At 47.4% G+C, this 19816-nt stretch overlaps 1 protein-coding gene across 2 annotated transcripts in view; it reads right to left on the reverse strand.

Annotated features, from left to right (window-relative positions):
* The window catches only part of PLCD1 (phospholipase C delta 1), a 71211-nt gene that overhangs the window by 3976 nt on the left and 47419 nt on the right, over positions 1–19816 (reverse strand). For both annotated transcript variants that reach the window (XM_028750701.2, XM_028750700.2), the window contains exons 3-14: positions 18065–18293; positions 14296–14425; positions 12921–13152; positions 11825–12026; positions 10073–10217; positions 8626–8775; positions 8188–8316; positions 7513–7657; positions 5877–5993; positions 4265–4443; positions 4012–4144; positions 1607–1756 (exon numbers count right to left, since the gene is read on the reverse strand). In XM_028750701.2, the coding sequence (XP_028606534.2) occupies positions 1607–1756; positions 4012–4144; positions 4265–4443; positions 5877–5993; positions 7513–7657; positions 8188–8316; positions 8626–8775; positions 10073–10217; positions 11825–12026; positions 12921–13152; positions 14296–14425; positions 18065–18293 (1941 nt within the window). The remainder of the gene's footprint in view (positions 1–1606; positions 1757–4011; positions 4145–4264; positions 4444–5876; positions 5994–7512; positions 7658–8187; positions 8317–8625; positions 8776–10072; positions 10218–11824; positions 12027–12920; positions 13153–14295; positions 14426–18064; positions 18294–19816) is intronic.

A 19816-nucleotide genomic window follows, 5' to 3' on the forward strand; every position in this document is an offset into this window, starting at 1 on the left:
ATCGAAAGTGACGTTCAGTGATTGGATAGTTTTAGAAAATTGTTACAGTTACGTTGTGGTGGAGCTCTATATAAGCAGCCTGACTGAACCCTTCAGTTCAGTTCTGTTCTGGCCTCTGAATAAACAAGAGCTGTTTGAAGAATCGCTGTGTCGTCTGATATGTTCACCCACAACTTAACACTCTTCACTTGGTGTATTTCAATAGCTGGCACTGGGAGTGGCAACAATCAGACTCGTACGTGCCAGAGGGACTGGAGGACGCAACGTAGAGATGGGGGAGAAATTCAGTTTTAACGTGGCCTAATTCGCTCTTTCCAAAACACAACAACCTGAAAAAGCAGATAGTTTTCGAAACCTGTACATCCCTGAATTCTGCAATGCAGTTCTCCAGCCACAAATCTGCATATATTAAGAGAAAGTGTGCTATAAACTGGCTTCTCTGAAGGCGGCCAACTCCTTCTCTTACACGTGTAATAATAATTCAGAAAAGTGTGTCTTGGATTATCAGGAATTTGGGAAGCGATGCCTGATCTGGGCAGTAGAGGGCACTGTGCTCCTATAAGACACCTGGGAGGTTCGTAAACAGTGTGGTTTAGCTGTTGTTGCAGACCCCTTGAAATTAACGGACCCAAGTTAGTCATGTTAATTAACTTCACTGGGTTTACTCTGAGTAGGACTAGAGTTGGATACGGCCCTATCCCCTGAATTACAGCTCACGAGGCAGCCCCCAACAGGGCTTATTAACTAAAAAGGTAAAGGGACCCCTGAACATTAGATCCAGTCGTGACCGACTCTGGGGTTGAGGCACTCATCTCGCTTTATTGGCCGAGGGAGCCAGCGTACAGCTTCCGGGTCATGTGGCCAGCATGACTAAGCCGCTTTCCCCATATTATTTGCCTACTTGATTTATAAAGCTGCAACACAGCAAAAGGACTCTAGGAAGGCAGTGGGGAAGGCAAACCAGAGCAGCGCATGGAAACACCATTTACCTTCCCGCCAGAGTGGTACCTATTTATCTACTTGCACTTTGACGTGCTTTCGAACTGCTAGTTTGGCAGGAGCAGGGACCAAGCAACGGGAGCTCACCCCGTCATGGGGATTCAAACTGCCGACCTTCTGATCAGCAAGTCCTAGGCTCTGTGGTTTAACCCACAGCGCCACCGGCGTCCCCGCTTATTAACTACGAACCCCAAAATTTTGCATCTTCTCCAAACCTGTGCCAAAGTTTTGCAGTCGTTTTGCAGCATTTTGCAGCAAAAAAACCCCCACGTTTTGCAGCACACACACCCCTAACTGAGTAATTGATACATCAAAGCAGGGTTCAAACCCAAAAATCCAACACCGTTTGATTCACTCCAAACCGGTGCCAAAGTTTTCACTGCAAAATGACTGCAAAACTTTGGCACAGGTTTGGAGAAGATGCAAAATTTTGGGGTTCGTCGTTCATGAAGACCTCCCAACCATATTGAAAGAGACATTACACTTAAAAAGGAGAGAGAACTTTTAAAAAAAACAAAAGAAAAAGGTGACAGTTGGCCCCAGAAACTCCGTTACTCTAAGCTTCGAATGAAGAGTTTTCTCTGAAGGTTAAGATGGGAAGACTCACCTTGCTTCAGACTTGTGAAGGGAGCTGTGAATTGCCCAATAAAGTCATTTTTGGTCGACGCATCAAAGTCTTCCACCATGAAACGAACCAGAGCGAGCTGAGGGACGTCGATGTCAAACTCAAACGTTTCATCCCATCTGGGGTTAAATCCTGGCAAAGGGGAGAGAGAGTGTTAGGTGAGGAAGGAAGAAAAGACAAACACGGGCAACACAGAGATGTACAAGTCTGAATATCTTTCCAGTAGGCTAGATCCGTAAAAGATAGAAAAAACTGGCCTCATCTTTGATAGAAAAGATACTCAGAGACTCATTTTTCCTTTCCCCCCTCTCTTTCTCTGTGTGTCTGGGCTGCATCAACAGAAGCAAAGAGTGCCGATCAAAAGAAGTAATAAAAAGGTAAAGGGACCCCTGACCATTAGGTCCAGTCGTGGCCGACTCTGGGGTTGCGGTGTTCATCTCGCTTTACTGGCTGAGGGAGCTGGCGTACATGTGGCCAGCATGACTAAGCCGCTTCTGGCGAACCAGAGCAGCACACGGAAACGCCATTTACCTTCCCACCGGATCGGTACCTATTTATCTACTTGCACTTTGGCGTGCTTTCGAACTGCTAGGTGGGCAGGAGCAGGGACCGAGCAACGGGAGCTCACCCCGTTGCGGGGATTCGAACCGCTGACCTTCTGATCGGCAAGTCCTAGGCCACTCTATTCTGCCTTGGTCTGACCCCACTGGGAGTTCTCTGTCCAGTTCTGCGCACCTTTCTTGTAGCTTGAAGCCATTGGTTCGGGTCCCACCCTCCGGAGCAGGAGAAAACAAGCTTGCTCATCTTTCACGTGAAAGCCCCTGAGATATTTGATGACTAGCATATCTCCTCTTCTCCCTGGAGTGTAAGCTTTCCACATGCCAAGGAGATCGTGCCATAGTGGGAGTTTCCAACACCTTGCAAGGTGGTATAGCCTTTTGAGAAGACTGTACCACATGCATGTTTGCACACTTGAATCAGTTTTCAGTTGGGCTGAAAGCCAAGCAACCCATCGCCCAAAGTTGGGAGAATATACAACCAAGGTTTTTGCCAGCTATTGGTAGTTTTGGATTCAGGCTCCCTTTCCCCTTCCAGGAAGCAATGAAAGGCCCTTTTGTAAGGCATCTTGGACAAAGGAGAACAGCTTCAGCTTTTTCCTTCACCGGAGAACAAATGAACAAAGCCGCTATTGAATCTCCATTTACCCAGCTACAGCAAGAAGAAAGAGCCTCTCCAAGCTAGGAGCCAAGGGGTTTGTCAGAGTAGCAGCCCAGAAGGTATGGCGGCCAAAATCTTGGTCCCTTTTCAATCGCTATACAGCAGAACCACTGGGCTGGGCTGGACTTTAAGCTCATGGTTTCTAAGCGCCTCAGTGTCATGGACTGGTTGGATGCAGAATAATGGTGGGAGGAACCAGTAGGGAAACCCCTAAGGGAAGAAGGCTCAGAGCCCGGGGAATGGTGGTGGGATGACTATGAGCAGTCAAAGGGAGAAGACTGGGAAGAGGAAGTGTGTTGCGTTTGCAAAGTAAAGGAAGGATTGAACTCTGATGAATAAGAATACACACAGAGACTTGAACCAGCAAGACTCTGGGAAGGGTGTGTATAATCGTGTCTCTCTGTGCCTGTACGAGTGATCTCCGCAGCCCCTGGCCCAGGCCGTTTTATTACAAAAGAACTTTTTACAGAGTGTTCGTAAGAACCAATCAGATTTCTTCTGAGCATTTCCACAAACCCACGCGGAGAGAAAGTTAAATCAAAAGAAATTCTTTTAACTACAAAGACTACTACTCTGAGCATGCACACATAATCTGAGAGTAAATAAAAGAGGACTAGAGAAACTCCAGAGATCACAAACAGGAGTAAACAAGAGAGGATGGAAGGATGGCAAGGAGATAGGCATCTTTCTCACCTTCCTGTGAAACTATTTCCAGGCCCTAAGATTAACATCATAAAAATAATATACATCAAAGAAACTTGCCCACTGCCTTTGATGACCCAGGATGCCTGCCTGTCTAAGTGTGTACGTGATTTGTGAAGAGCAAGGAGAAATGGGCAGCAGAGGCAAAGGGGCATCAAAAGGGCATGAATGTAGAATCTTATGGGATTTAATCAGAAACTATCGTCAATATATCAAACCCAGTCAACGCAATGCTTTCATCGTGGACACGATGGCCTGGTGTATATTTTATAATTCCTCATAGTAATCCCATCTGATCCCTGCAGAAGTGTTGGGAACGGAAGAGGTAACAGGGTTTAGTGAGCAGGGAGAGTCTGGGGCAGAGAGAAGTCCAGAATGAGAGGCAGTAGCTGAAGCAGGAGAGAAGGAGGCCAAGAGGCAGAGATGAGTTCAGCTGGTGAAGACTCACAAGTATCTCCTCCTCTTACCGTTGTTGTCAATGACGGTGGTTTGCTTCTTCTCGTTGTCCCTCTGGACGCCGTGGATCTCGACTATCACCCTGGGGTCCACAATGGAGTTTTGGCTCTTGTTCACCTTGGGCAGTTGCTGGCCTGTGATGACCTGTAAGAGAGAACGAGGGGGTCTTGAGTGCCCATCGTGACTTGGAAGCCTTCCAGGAGACACTAAGGAACAGCGCTGGACTTCAGAGAAATGGATGTAATCCTCATTTCCAATTCCTACCTTCACCTGGAGTTTCTTCTTGGTGCACCACGGCCCTTCTGAGACGGCCTTGGGGTTGAACCTGGACTGCTCGTCCCGCAGAAACTCCGGCTTTAGGACATACCCACAAAAGCCGTTTTCCTGGAATCGGCCTTGGTAGACATCCATATCGGTTCCCTTGGACTGAAAATTCAAGGCAACTGAGGGAGGGGGGGAGAAATACGTACAATTAATTGGCAAATTATTATTTTACAAGGTGATGCTTCATTTAGGTGCGTATGATCATTAGTAGCCCTTAACCCGTTGAATGGGGCACGATAGCAGATTTACAGAACATTGTCGTGTTCTGGAAAAGTAATGTAGTCCTTGCTTTTGATTGTGCCACAGAGAGTTGTCGTACAGCTTCCAGAGAACGCTGAAAACGCACCTGTTTATCCTGGCTTTTGACACTTGAGGTGTATATACCTTAAGACCCACTGTGACATTAACATGAGAGTGCTGGAGGTGAAATAGTTAAACAAGTTACCCAATCAGAACCCAGGGGGTGGAGTCAGAGGGACTATAAAACCAACTCTGGGAGGAGCGAAAGGGGAGTTCATTGGGATTTGGGTGGAGTGGGAGTGAATTGGGATAGAGTCTGTGGGTAGGTTGAGTTAGTGTAGTGAAATAAGCTGAGTCAGGAACACTTAGGAGCTAGGAAGACAAGTATTGTATTGTATTTTTCACTCTATAGGACACACCCAACCACCAGACACACCTTGTTTTAGAGGGGGAGAACAAGAAAAAAAAATTCTCTCCTTCTCTGCGTAGCGCCCCTTCAGCGAAGCGGCAGGAGAAATGGAGCCCCTTCCCTTTCTCCTCTCACTTCGCTGAAGGGGCGCTGCGCAGAGAGGGAAAGCTGTGCAGCGCCTCTCCAGCGAAGCGAAGCCAGGAGAGCAACAGGGATCGGTGCGCACCGACCCCTCTCGCTCTCCAGGCTTCAGCAAATGCAACGCGAAGCCTCCGGAGCGCGGCGGGAGCGCTCCCACTGCACTTTGGAGGCTTTGTGTTGCTCTCGCTGAAGCCACGGAGCCTGCATTCACTCCATAGGACGCACAGACATTTCCCCTTAATTTTTGGAGGGGAAAAGTGTGTCTTATAGAGTGAAAAATACGGTAAATATCTGAGAGGCAGTTTAGTGAGTGAGAGCAGGTAGCGGAAGTTATAGGTCTGGATAGGCACCCTATGAATGTAATAGACCGATACCGTTTATGAAACCACACACTTGCTAAACTGCAATAAATAAACAAAAGTTTATGTTCCAATTTAACCCTGACTGGACTCAGTATTGTACCAGGTAGGGCCTGGGTGGTGGCAGCAAGAAATAAAGTGGTGGCACAGGGATCAATAGACGGTGAAACGTCCGGGGACCCTGTGTGATCGCCACACCCGCCTCATTTTTAGGACTGGAATATGTTTTGAACCAATTTTAATATTGTGTTTTAATGCTGCAACCACTCTGGGGCCTTAAAGGGAAGGGCAGGTGATAAGACAAACAGACAGAAAGACAAAGATAAGATTACTTCACAGCCCCCTTTCACCCCCAGTTATTCACAACTAAATAAGCCATGTTGATTTTAACAACCCAATTTACCAATTTGGCACCCCACATTCCACATGTCAACAGGGTTGAAGTTAGATGAATCCGTCCTCCATCCCGCAGGGTAGATTCTGCTCAGATGCCTGATGTTGTGATGGATAAAGTCGGGCCCTGGAATGAGAACAGGAAAAAAATGACAATTTCTTTCTCCTCCTCTAATCATAATGGAACTGTGGGAGAGCTGGGGTGACCCAGAGAGACAGATTAGGGTTGTGAGGGCGGAAAACTCTTCTTCGTACAGTGGTACCTCGGGTTAAGTACTTAATTCATCCCGGAAGTCTGTTCTTAACCTGAAACTGTTCTTAACCTGAAGCACCACTTTAGCTAATGGGGCCTCCTGTTGCTGCCGTGCCACTGGAGCACGATTTCTGTTCTCATCCTGAAGCAAAGTTCTTAACCCGAGGTATTATTTCTGGGTTAGCGGAGTCTGTAACCTGAAGCGTATGTAACCCAAGGTACCACTATACAACACATAATTAAGGCTATCACACATGAGGTTCCAATAAGTGTTGGAAATGTAAAGAAAAAGAAGGCACTTTTTTCATATGTGGTGGAACTGCAGAATGATTAAAAATTATTGGGATATGATTTATAATGAAATTAAGAAAATGTTTACGATAATGTTTGCTAAAAGACCAGAAGCCTTTTTATTAGGCATTTCAGGTCAAGATCGGACAAGAGGAAAGAAGAAACTTTTTAATGTATGCTACGGCTGCGGCTAGGATGCTAGCCCAAAGATGGAAAAGTGATGAAAGATGGAAAGAAGAATGGCTACAAAAACTGATGGAATCTGCTGAAATGGCGGAGCTAACACAAAGACTTAAGAAATAAATAGATAATTTTTTTTAAAGATTGGGAACCTTTTATGTTGTATTTACAGAAACAGTGTAAAGAAATGGACTCACTAGCAGGGTTTGAGTAAACACTTGCAATTAACAAAAATAAATACAGAAATTTTAAAGATGATGTTCAAATGATAAGAGATAATAATAACAACTAATATAAAGAATTTATATGAAGATATAACAAAGCAAGCAGGGGGAGTGAATATGTAAAAAACCAGAAGAGGAAGTTGAGGGAAGTCGGGGGTGGGGAATCTGGGGAATGTATTTCTTTGATTTTGATTAATTGAAATGTTGTTAAAAAGGTAAAGGGACCCCTGACCATTAGGTCCAGTCATGACCGACGCTGGGGTTGCGGCACTCCCCGAGGCCGTTTAAAGGTCAGCACCAACACTTTGAATTGTGCTTGGAAACGTACTGGGAGCCAATGTAGGTCTTTCAAGACTGGTGTTATGTGGAGGGGTTTAAAAGTGGGGGAGACGCCCCCCCAAAAAACAGCCCATTAAGGACTGAGCATGATCAATAGCCATGGAATGCTGGCTGGTTATGAGGGGGGAATAAACAGAAAATGGGGGGTGGGTGGGTTTGAATGGAATTTCCTTGATGTGGGCATGGCTGGCTGGCTGGAATGGAGTATCCTGGGAATGGGAACGGCCGGCTAGAATCTTGAATAGCTGCACACTCCACACTGCAGCATTTTACTTCAGGTCACCCCCAACCCAATGTTCTTGGGTTATGTTCGATGGGTGGATCTCTCTTTTGAACACACCAGGCAGGGGGCCACTTACCAGATTCCTGGGCCAGCTTCAAAGCTTTGCTTTCGCTGAAGGATGACATTTCATTGCAATCGGTATTATTGAAACCTTGGAAGTGGACGCTTTTGCAGTAGACCACCGTGTCAGATAGCTCCTGGGCAAGCTTCAGTTTTTCACTCTAAAAAGGGGCAAGGAACAAGGTAGAAAACTGAGAATTCATCATAATTTCAGGGGCGGAAGGCAGGGAGTGAAACAACCCGCCGGCCTCTCAATCTCCATGGTTGTAGTCGATGCTCATCTTACTCAGAGTAACGTAAAGGTAAAGGGACCCCTGACCATTAGGTCCAGTGGTGGCCGACTCTGAGGTTGCAGCGCTCATCTTGCTTTACTGGCCGAGGTCATGTGGCCAGCATGACTAAGCCGCTTCTGGCGAACCAGAGCAGCACACGGAAACGGTGTTTACCTTCCCGCCGGAGTGGTACCTATTTATCTACTTTCACTTTGACGTGCTTTCGAACTGCTAGGTGGGCAGGAGCAGGGACCGAGCAACGGGAGCTCACCCCGTCACGGGGATTCGAACTGCCGACCTTCTGATCGACAAGTCCTAGGCTCTGTGGTTTAACCCACAGTGCCACCCGCGTCCCTAGCGGTTGCTAAGAACATGCAAAATCAGGGCCTGGAATTGCTAACATGGTCCATGAGGCTCACCGTCCTTTTCCTCTCCCCCTCGATCGTCACAGTTTCGTCTTCCATTTCAGCCGCTTCGTCCTCATCAGAGACTTCTTCCGTCTCTGGGCTCAGCTTCTTCCCTTTCACGAGAATTTTCCCCTTTAATTGCTAGAGGGGAAAGGAAAAGAAAAAAAGAGATATAACACTGGCAAAGGGTGGAACAGGATCAGTATCTCTGGCCCTCCAGACATGGCGGGACTCCAATTCCCATCAGCCTCAGGAAGCATGGCCAATGGTCTCAGAAGGAGGACTACATCTCCTATCATCCCAAACCATCAGCCAATGCTGTCTGGGGCTGAGGGGAGTTGTAGTCCCACAATGTCTGGAGGGCCACAGGTTCCCCACCCCTGACTTAGTTTGTCAACCAAGATGGCAGCCGTAGCATTTTACGTGCTGATAAAATGCAGCTGAACTCACCTCCGGCGAAGGGAGCTCGGAAGCATTGGAGTCGACTGGCGCCACCAACAGCATGTCTTCCAAGATGTTGTGCATGTGGTACGCCATCGTTTTCTGCTGCTCAAGACTACAGTGGTTCTCCAGGGATATGATGACAGGATAAGGAGAGGTCTGTGGGGTGGGGGTGGGGGGTGGGAGAGAGAACAGTGACATTAATACATGAATAACTGCTGTTTTCCTCCTGTACAAGTGACTCCAGCCCTTGAGCTCTTCAAGAAAGGTCCAGCTCTGCTGGGTGCTTGCTTTCAGGGAAGTAAAATCGAGGGGCCCACAGAGCAGGGCCTTCTTTTTTAAAAAATAATAATTTAAACGTTATTAATTTTCAAGAAACATTATCCAAACATTTGGTCTTCCCCCTCCCCCAGAACACAAGTCTAATGCAATAGATGTCTTCATATATCTACAGCACAGGAAGGCAAACTAAGGCCCGGGGGCCGGATCCAGCCCAATCGCCTTCTAAATCCAGCCCGTGGACGGTCCAGGAATCAGCGTGTTTCTACATGAGTAGAATGTGTCCTTTTATTTAAAATGCATCTCTGGGTTATTTGTGGGGCATAGGAATTCGTTCATTTCTCCCCAAAAAATATAGTCCGCCCCCCCCATAAGGTCAGAGGGACAGTGGACCAGCCCCCGCTGAAAAAGTTTGCTGACCCCTAATCTACGGTATATGCTTATTTGGTGGTTGCCAGACATCAGGGTTTCCATTTGTCATATTTTAGCAAAATCATCAGGATCAGTTGCAGCATTCTGGGTGTGTGCTCTCTCAGTTAGTTTCTCAGAAAAAGCAATTGCCCCAGATTGCAGCAACACCGGTGCCGAAAAACTTTCCCCAAAAAGGACATCGGGTTCCTGCATAGCTTGACCTTAGGCATATAGGTTATTTGTTTTTTTTAAGCAATAAATTCACCCGGGCATTTTAACTGGGACTTTTCTTTTGAAATGCCTGTTGTTGCCATTTTCATTTATTGCTCGCGGCATGTCTCAAAGTGTCTTGCAAAGGTAAAGGGACCCCTGACCGTTAAGTCCAGTCGCGGACGACTCTGGGGTTGCGGCGCTCATCTCGCTTTACAGGCCGAGGGAGCCGACCTTTGTCCACAGACAGTTTTTCCGGGTCATGTGGCCAGCATGACTAAGCCGCATCTGGCAAACCAGAGCAGCGCACGGAAACACTGTTTACCTTCCCGCCGGAGTGGTACCTATTTATCTACTTGCACTTTGACGTGCTTTAGAACTGCTAGTTGGCAGGAGCAGGGACCGAGCAATGGGAGCTCACCCCGTCGTGGGGATTCGAAGCACCAACCTTCTGATCGGCAAGCCCTAGGCTCAGTGGTTTAGACCACAGCGGTACAAAAGGCATAAAGAGATTTAAAGCTAGGGTGCTGGCTGGAGGGAGAGGAGCCGCCCTTACTTTGAAAGCGTAGTTCTTGATGGCTTTGATGGCATCGCAGAAGAGGATCTTGGAGGTGAGCGTGTAGCCGTGGTAAATGACAGGCTCCGAATTAGGCCCGTCCCAGCAATCCAGCTCTACACACCGGCAGCCTTTGGTCAGGGCTCTGCAAAGGAAACATTGCAGGGTCTGTTGGGAGTTGTTCGAAATGAGATTCCCAGAAACGGCGGAAGGAGGAGGTGCCCATATATGTGGAGCTGCCTTATACAAAGTCAGACCTATGGGCTCCAACTAGCCTAGACCCTTGTGCAAATTAATTGAAACAAAGCATGTTTTCTATCTGACTCGTCATCCTGTACTCAAAACAAACACGAAAAGTCAATTGATCATTATGGTGCCAGAAGCCTGCAGCCAATAGAAGGATGTGCTTGCCATAATATACTGAGGTTCTGCGAAGAGAGTTATTCCAGAGCTGGAAAAGAGATATTCTGACTGTACTGGGATATTGCTACAGGACCTAGCCCCCTGTCACGCATCGAAAGTGGTGAAGAAATTCATGGCAGAGCAGCAAATACAGGTACAGTGGTACCTCGGGTTACATACGCTTCAGGTTAATACACTTCAGGTTACAGACTCCGCTAACCCACAAATAGTACCTCGGGTTAAGAACTTTGCTTCAGGATGAGAACAGAAATCGTACTCTGGCGGCGCGGCGGCAGCAGGAGGCCCCATTAGCTAAAGTGGTACCTCAGGTTAAGAACAGTTTCAGGTTAAGAACGGACCTCCAGAACGAATTGAGTACTTAACCCGAGGTACCACTGTACTTGATTGGCCAGGGAATTCCCTGGACGTAAATCCCATTGAGAATTTGTGGGCTATATGCAAAAGTCACCTCCGTGCTGTAGACTGGACGACTATGGAGAAGCTCATTCAGGCACTGATTCAAGTGTGGTACAGGGATCTGAAAATCAACAGTGACTGTTCAAAACTAGTAGACTCCATGCCCAACCGTGTTCAAATGCTGCTTAAAAACAGCGGAGGTCATATCCGTTACAGATGTACATATATCTGAGTTTTGTACATGTATATGTGAGTTTTGTACAATAATTGTTTGTTTCAATTAATTTGCACAAGGGTGTAATACTGTTGACACTGCCTGGCAGCAGCTCTCCTCTAGGGTTTCAGGGAGGGAGTCTTTCCCAGACATGTCTGCAGATATTGGGGACCTTCTCCACACAAAGCAAATGTTTTGCCGCTGAGCAATGGCCAGAACGATGGCTGCTTCTCTCCCAAGACCTGTGGTTCCCAGAATAGTTTAGCAACCAATCTCTCCTCCCAGGGAACTCTGGGGGTTGTAGTTCTAGGTGGGGGACTAGGGATCTCCTGACAACTCTCAGCATCCTTAACAAACTACAGTTCCCATGATTCTTTGCGGGGGGAGCCACAACTGTTTAAAGTGATACCGCTTCAAATGTCTCGTGTGGCTAGGACCCAAGGCTGCTCACAAATTCTCCCCTTACCCCAGCCTTTGCTGACCTGATGGCTTCCAGATCTTTCGGACTACAGCTCTGGAACAAATTGTTTGCCCGGCACACTGAGGAGCCCCGAGTTGCTGGGTCTGATAAGTGCCGCCCTTTTTAACTTCCCACAATGCCTTGGGGTGATGCTGTGCCCCGGGGGCACTGTGGGTAATTAAAATGGAAGCACCTCTCCCAGGCCCTCTGACAACTCTCTTGGCTCTTCCATCAGAAGAGGGGAGGTGATGCGCCGCACCTGATGTAAGCCTCGGTGCTGCTGGGTCCTCTCAGCTGGTCCTCCATGAGGTAGGTGTTGTGCGACGACGATATGTAATAGTGGCTCAGCGGCTGGGTCATGTCCTGGTACACGGGGATGTGAGCTTGATTGAATACGTTTCCGTGGGGAGACAGCAAATACATCTGGAAGCCATCTTTGGTCATGACATTTTGTCCCTTGACTGTAGAAAAAGAAAGGGGGGGAGTACAATGGGGAGAAGAAAAGGACAAAACTGAGAATGGGGCAGGCTGTGGGTACATGGCTTTTTTGGATGGGGGGTTGTTGCCAGCTTTTAGACATTGAATATTCAGTTTTAATTCTGATTTTCAGAAATCAAATCGTATTGTTTTCCTTTATTGTATTTAGGTGAGCTGCTTTGATGGTGTTGCTGGTGAAAATTGTTGGTGAAAAGAGAGAGAGAGAGAGAGAGAGAGAGAGAGAGAGAGAGAGAGAGAGAGAGAAAGAAAGAAAGAAAGAAAGAAAGAAAGAAAGAAAGAAAGAAAGAAAGAATAGCAGGGGGTCAGCAAACTTTTCCAGCAAGGTCCCTCTGACCTTGTGGGGGGCCGAACTATATTTCGGGGGGGGGGGGATGAACGAATTCCTATGCCCCACAAATAACCCAGAGATGCATTTTAAATAAAAAGCACACATTCTACTCGAGTAAAAACATGCTGATTCCTGGACCATCCGTGGGCCGGATTTAGAAGGCGATTGGGCTGGATCCGGCCCCCGGGCCTTAGTTTGTCTACCCATGAACTATAGCCCACTCATACCACCAGAAAATTCTTCCTGATGTTTAGTCAGAATCTCCTTTCTTATAACTCGAATTCATTGGTTCTACCTTCCGGAGCGGGAGAAAGCAAGCTTACTCCACCTGCCATGTGACAACCCTTCAGATATTTCAAGATGGCTACCACCTCAGCTCTCAGTCTCCTGCTCTCCATTCTAAACATATACCCAACTCCCTCAACCATTCCTCATAAGGCTTGGTTACCAGATTCTTCATCGTCCTGGCTGCCCTCCTCTGCACGCATTCAGCGTAAATATTGTCAAATTCAAAGGGTTACAAACGTACCACTTCCGTTGGGTTCGTATCGCTCGATCAGAGAGAGCGCCAATTCAGGCCCGGCATTCTCCTCACGCTGTTCTTCTCGAAGGAACCTCACCAGATCCTCCAGCGACATCACGGCCTGGCCGTTGGAGTGCTCAGAGAAGATCTCGTCAATCTCGCGCCGTTCGGTCAGTATCTTATAGAATTCCTCAATCTCGTCGTCTTCCAAAGTGTCCGTCTGGGATTTGTCGCATTGCTGTGAACGCAGAGAGAAGAGGTAAGAACCCGTCTTCTTTATGGGTTGAAACCTGAACCAGGGCTAGACAATGCAAAACAGATACGGGTCATTGGAAAAGGTCAACTTTGCAGCCTAGCATGGAGTACATGATTGGCAGATCTCGCCGACGTACCAGGCCTTTTTCTCTCTGTTTTAGGGCGGAATCGGAATTGGCTAAATAAAGTTGGGAAGGAAGAGTGGATTCTGGGAGCTGGAAAAGGGAGCTGCCATGTTGAGGGCTTCAGAGTAGAGAAGAGGGGTTCTCTCAATTTTGGTTTCTCTCAGTTTCTCATTTTTTTCCAATCTTAAATTCAGTTTCAACATTTCCACATCACTTTGTGCCGCTGCTTCTTAAGTCCTCATGAAACTGCATTAGCATTTTAACGTACATTTATCCTAAAGTACCTATGTGCATTCAATATGTGTGTTACCACACACACACGCATTGTGTTGAACCCAGAAGTGACCCAAAAACGTCACAACAAGGGGAGGAATTGAGTGTTCGCAGGCTTCTCCAATGGTGTTTCAAATATACGTGATTTTCCTCACACGTGCGGTGCCTCAGAATGTAACCCCTGCGTAAATTGGGGGGGGGGGTGCCTGCATTTTTATATGCAATCTTGCCTAACATATGCATTTCTTGCGTGCTTTTTTATATTTGTGTGTGTCCTTTTCACTAGCCATATGCATTTTTTTTTTGGCAAACTGCATTGCAAAATTCAGACAAGTGTGAATTTTGAAGGGCGGCTGTGTCAATTCGGTTTGTGTATTTTTCTACAAAGAATTCAGTAGGTTTGGCTTTAAAAGTGAACCAAACTGAATTTCTGCTCCGTTGCTATTCGGTGTGCTTTAATCCACTTTAATTATGCAAACCAAAATTTCCAGTATTCAACTGAATCCCTCCTACAAAATTGTGAGAGTCAGAAATACACACACACACACACACACACACACACGTGTAATAAGTGCAAATCCTACCCTTTACTCAAGAGGAGGTCCCACTGGATCCCATCAGGCTTCCTTCCAGAGAATGTCCACAGGATCGGGTCCCTACCGTTTCATGAAACACCACTGCATCATAACAAAATACACTTGCAAGTGAGCGAATTAAATTCTCCTTACCTCAAAGATATTCCGGGCATAGTTGTCATCGACTTGTATGTTGACTTCTTTCATGAAGTTCTTGAGCTCTTTAAAGCTCATCTTGTTGTCTTTGTTCTTATCTGCCTTCCGCAAGCAGGCGTGGATCCAGCTGGTCAGTCACTTGTTAAGGTGCCTACATCACACACAAAAAACCCCTCCTCTCCCAATATTACATCCTAAGCTTTTTGGGGATGAATGTCTGTGAAAGCAGGTGGCTCCAGTTTCAAAATACAGTGGTACCTCAGGTTAAGTACTTAATTCGTTCCGGAGGTCCGTTCTTAACCTGAAACTATTCTTAAACTGAAGCACTACTTTAGCTAATGGGCCCTCCTGCTGCTGCCGCGCCGCCGGAGCACGATTTCTGTTCTCATCCTGAAACAAAGTTCTTAACCTGAAGCACTATTTCTGAGTTAGCCTGAAGTGTATGTAACCTGAAGTGTATGTAACCTGAAGTGTATGTAACCTGAAGCGTATGTAACCTGAGGTACCACTGTAGGTTTATCTCGGCGTCTAGCTAGGCTGTTCGTCAGACTCCACCCTTGGTCACTTTGGGTAGGATATGGATCTCTGAAGTGGCATCGAGGCAACGTTGATGCTATGCCGGCCCACTCATAAGACAAGGTGAAGCAACTGCCTCAGGTGGCAGATCCACAGAGGCAGCATATCCAGTCTCCAATGAGAGCATCGCCTGCTCCTGCGGTGGCAACAGCAGTGTGGTGCCCTCCTTGGAGGCAGGATCCGCCATCTTCAAGGCAGCCTGCCCCTTGCCACCTCTACCTCTCAGCAAATAGGGGACGCTGCTGGTTTCCTCCCACCCTGAGGGAGGAAATGGTATTAGTTCTCCCCTGGGCTCTGCATCCACCTGTCGAGATTCAGAGCAGGCCCCTCCCCCCCCCCCCCGTGACAACCTTTGATTGACAACCACTTCAACCGTCTGGTAAGGTTGAGTGGATTTCGCCCCTTGATCCCGACGTAGATTGTTACTCTCGCTTTGTCCCTGATGTAGATTTCCACCCATCTATTCTTCTCCACTGGCAGGAAGGGGGCGCCATTTTGTGGCTCGCCCCAGGTGCCAAAATGTCTTGGGCCGGCCCTGCGCAGGGCCACCTGTCACCGACTGCCCTGTGGTGTGGCGCAGGAGACTGAGGGAGGCAGGCAAAAGATGGCCCCAGAATGTGGTCCAACGAGATTGTCCCCTTCCCTTGCCCTGCAAGGACATCTGCCACCGACTGCCCTGTGGGCAGGCAGAGGAGACTGAGGGAAGCAGGGAGACAAAGATGGCCTCACAACCGGGTCCAAATGAAGCACACACACCCCATAGCCCCACAGAGCCAACGGACACCAACTGTCCTGGGTGAAGGATCCTAACGAGCGGCTGTTCTTATATCATCTGATTGCGATCATTTCTGTTTTATCTGTAAACTAGCTAGGGCCGATCTGTGGTATATAATAATTCAAAACAAAGCTGAGATGCACAAGCACTGTTGAGAGGTAAAAACAACCAGCATGGATGTATTCTGAGATGTGTGTGTGTAGAATCTGGTTTAAAGTACAGTGGTACCTCTGGTTAAGTACTTAATTTGTTCCAGAGGTCCGTTCTTAACCTGAAACTGTTCTTAACCTTAAGCACCACTTTAGCTAAGGGGGCCTCCTGCTGCCGCTGCGCCGCCGCTGCACGATTTCTGTTCTCATCCTGAAGCAAAGTTCTTAACCTGAAGCACTATTTCTGGGTTAGCAGAGTCTGTAACCTGAAGCGTATGTAACCTGAAGCGTATGTAACCCGAGGTACCACTGTACAAGTTAAAATTTTCATCCATTTCAATGGTACCTTGGTTTACAAACTTAATCCGTTCCGGAAGTCCGTTCTTAAACCGAAACCGTTCTTAAACTGAGGCACGCTTTCCCTAATGAGGCCTCCCACCGCCGGTGCCCTTCCACTGTTCGGATTCCGTTCTTAGACCGAGGTAAAGTTCGCAAACCGGGACACTACTTCTGGTTTTGTGGAGTTCGTAAACCGAATCGTTCGTAAACCAAGGTACCGCTGTACTCTGCCCCTTTTTTTGCCTCTGGTACTGCTCAGAATGTGGCCTCCAGAGGGGAATGTGGCCCTTGGTCTGTAAAGGGTTCCCCATCCCTAATTTATATTAATGGTGCATGTGAGACGTTGGCAAAGCAAAATTCAGCATGCTAAATGCACTGGAAGAAGTCATTTAAAGGTTGCAATGACACACACACAGAGAGAGAAGTGTTGTGAATCAGTGCTTGCAGCACATTTCAAACAGACTACTAATCTTTCCCCAAGCGTACCCAAATATTAAAATGCCCAGCTAATTATAATACAGGTAATTGCAGCTTCAAGGAAAACCTCTGACTTGCGCTAAACAGAGTCAGCAGGAGTTGACCTCAGCCAAGCCTCGGCTCAAAAAGGCAGTTGGCTTTCAAAATGTTTGAACTGGATCAAACCCCTGGCCGACGAATATCTAAATTTAGATATTCCAAGCTGGAACTTCAAAGGCAGCGTCAAACTCATGCTTGTCTTTGAGAAGCCAGGGTTTTCCAAGAAAATGGCCCAAATCAGAAGGCATGTTCACAGCACGCTGGTAATTATGCCCCATCAAATGGGCTGTGTCTATCTCCGCTGCTTAACCATACCTAAATAGGGACACATTTACACTCTGTTAAGAAGGGGCTTTCTCCAGAAACCAATGTTGTCCTTTGGGGCACTGATTTAGCAAACATAGCGGCTGGTTCTCAACCCAGTGGTGGAGCCTGTCACTTTAGAAGAGGAGTAGGGAACCTCAGGCCCAGGGGCCGCCCTCGGAATATCTCTGTCTGACCTTCAGTATACCTGAAAGAGCAACTCCACCCCCATCGTTCAGCCCGGACACTGAGATCCAGCTCTGAGGGCCTTCTGGTGGTTCCCTCACTGCAAGAAGTGAGGCTACAGGGAACCAGGCAGAGGGCCTTCTTGGTGGTGGCGCCCGCCCTATTGAATCCCCTCCAATCAGATGTCAAGGAAATAAATAACTACAGTGGTACCTCGGGTTACATACGCTTCAGGTTACAGACTCCACTAACCCAGAAATAGTGCTTCAGGTTAAGAACTTTGCTTCAGGATGAGAACAGGAATCGTGCTCTGGCGGTGCGGCAGCAGCAGGAGGCCCCATCAGCTAAAGTGGTGCTTCAGGTTAAGAACAGTTTCAGGTTAAGTACAGACCTCCGGAACGAATTAAGTACTTAACCCGAGGTACCACTGTATCTGACTTTTAGACAACATCTGAAGGCAGCCCTGTATCAGAAGGTTTTTAATGTTTGATGCTTTATCGTGTTTTCAATATTCTGTTGGGAGCTGGCCAGAGTAATAAATTACTACTACTACTACTACTACTACTACTACTACTACTCTCCTCAGGCCACACCATCTACTTGCCCGGCCTCACACCTTCCTTGAGTGTTCATGCCTGGCCACAATGTCTCCTTGGACTCTGAAAACTCCCTTTGCTTCCCTGATGGAGGCCACAGAGGGTTGTGTGACTCTGTGTAGAGTCTTCTGTACAAAGGGAACATTTGCATGTGACGCTCCGCCCATTTTGTTCCTGGCCCCACCCACCAGCAGCAGGTGTGTCCCTGCCCTCCCCAAAAAAAGATTACCTTGAAGGGAATGAGGATCTCAGGTTACAGATGGATATAAATGCAATAAACAAATGCATGCTAGTGATAATAATTCTGGAACGAAACAAAAGGATACTGTTGTAATTTCTGCCGCTGGCTCATGGAGTTGCTCTTGGTGATGATCTTGGCCAGGCCTGCCACCCAGTGATTGGCATCGGCTTCGGAGCCAGCTATGAGGTCCAGGTTCTTCCTGTGGTCTTTGAAGATGATGGAAAAGCAGCGATGCTCGGGTACATCCTTGCAGTATCTTTCCATCCCTTCCGTCCGGTGGCCTGCCCTGACGTCTTGGATATCCTCGATGGAAACTGCAGGAACAAACAGGTCGCTTTTTTATTATCAAGAGTGAGCTAAGAGCCCAGACTTAACTGCATTTTGTAGAGGAACCAAGCAACAATTTCCAGCACTCTGATTCGCTCTTTTCCCACAGCGTCTTAACTCGAGTACCTGCTTTTTTAAAAGGTTCTAAAGGTAAAGGTAAAGGGGTTTCCCAGTAGTGATGTATGGAAGTGAGAGCTGGACCATAAAGAAGGCTGATTGCCGAAGAATTGATGCTTTTGAATTCTGGTGCTGGAGGAGACTCTTGAGAGTCCCATGGACTGCAAGAAGATCAAACCGATCCATTCTGAAGGAAATCAGCCCTGAGTGCTCACTGGAAGGACAGATCCTGAAGCTGAGGCTCCAATACTTTGGCCACCTCATGAGAAGAGAAGACTCCCTGGAAAAGACCCTGATGTTGGGAAAGATGGAGGGCACAAGGAGAAGGGGACGACAGAGGACGAGATGGTTGGACAGTGTTTTCGAAGCTACCAGCATGAGTTTGACCAAACTGCGGGAGGCAGTGGAGGACAGGAGTTCCTGGCGTTCATGGGGTCATGAAGAGTCGGACATGACTAAACGACTAACAACAACAACAACAACAAAGGTCCAGTCACGAACGACTCTGGGGTTGCACACGCATCGTGCTTTACTGGCCGAGGGAGCCGGCGTACAGCTTCCAGGCATGTGGCCAGCATGACTAAGCCGCTTCTGGTGAACCAGAGCAGCGCACGGAAATTCTGTTTACCTTCCCGCTGGAGTGGTACCTATTTATCTACTTGCACTTTGACGTGCTTTCGAACTGCTAGGTTGGCAGGAGCAGGGACCGAGCAACGGGAGCCCACCCATCACGGGGATTCGAACCGCCAACCTTCTGATCAGCAAGTCTTAGGCTCTGTGGTTTAACCCACAGTGCCACCCGCGTCCCTAGAAAGGTTCTAAAGGTAAAGGTAAAGGTACCCCTGCCCAGAAAGGTTCTAGCACCTCTCTATTAAGACCAATATATATATATATAATAAAGTAAAAGGAGATGTAAGGGATTAAACAAAAGATACAGAGTATCCCCATTCAATGGGCTCGAACCACCAACCTTCTGGTTAATAGCCAGACACACTGACCCATTGCACCACAGCTGTAGGGTTAAAAACACACTTGCCACACAACAAATCAGGACTTTGGTGATGGGAAAGTGATGGGAAATGTACAAGAAAGTTGAGCATAATGTTTGCTTGGCACAACCTCCCTTCCTACAAATCAGAATGAGTGCTGAATAAATAGCCAATGCCATCTAACTTCCCTGAAAACTTTGTGCAAACAAATCATGATGAATGCTGGGGTAACAGGTTGCGTGGAACGGACCGGTTATTTATTAATCAGTCATTCTGATTTGTTTGTAAAGTGGTTCTACAATTGCCTGTAAAGCAATTGTTAACTCACACTTTCGCCTCACTTTCCTTGCCACGAAAAGGGGGCTTTTCAGAGGACGAAACCCACTTTAATTGCGTGAACTGAA

This window comes from Podarcis muralis, chromosome 12, assembly GCF_964188315.1.
Source record: "Podarcis muralis chromosome 12, rPodMur119.hap1.1, whole genome shotgun sequence".
In the NCBI taxonomy this organism is placed as follows: domain Eukaryota; kingdom Metazoa; phylum Chordata; class Lepidosauria; order Squamata; family Lacertidae; genus Podarcis; species Podarcis muralis.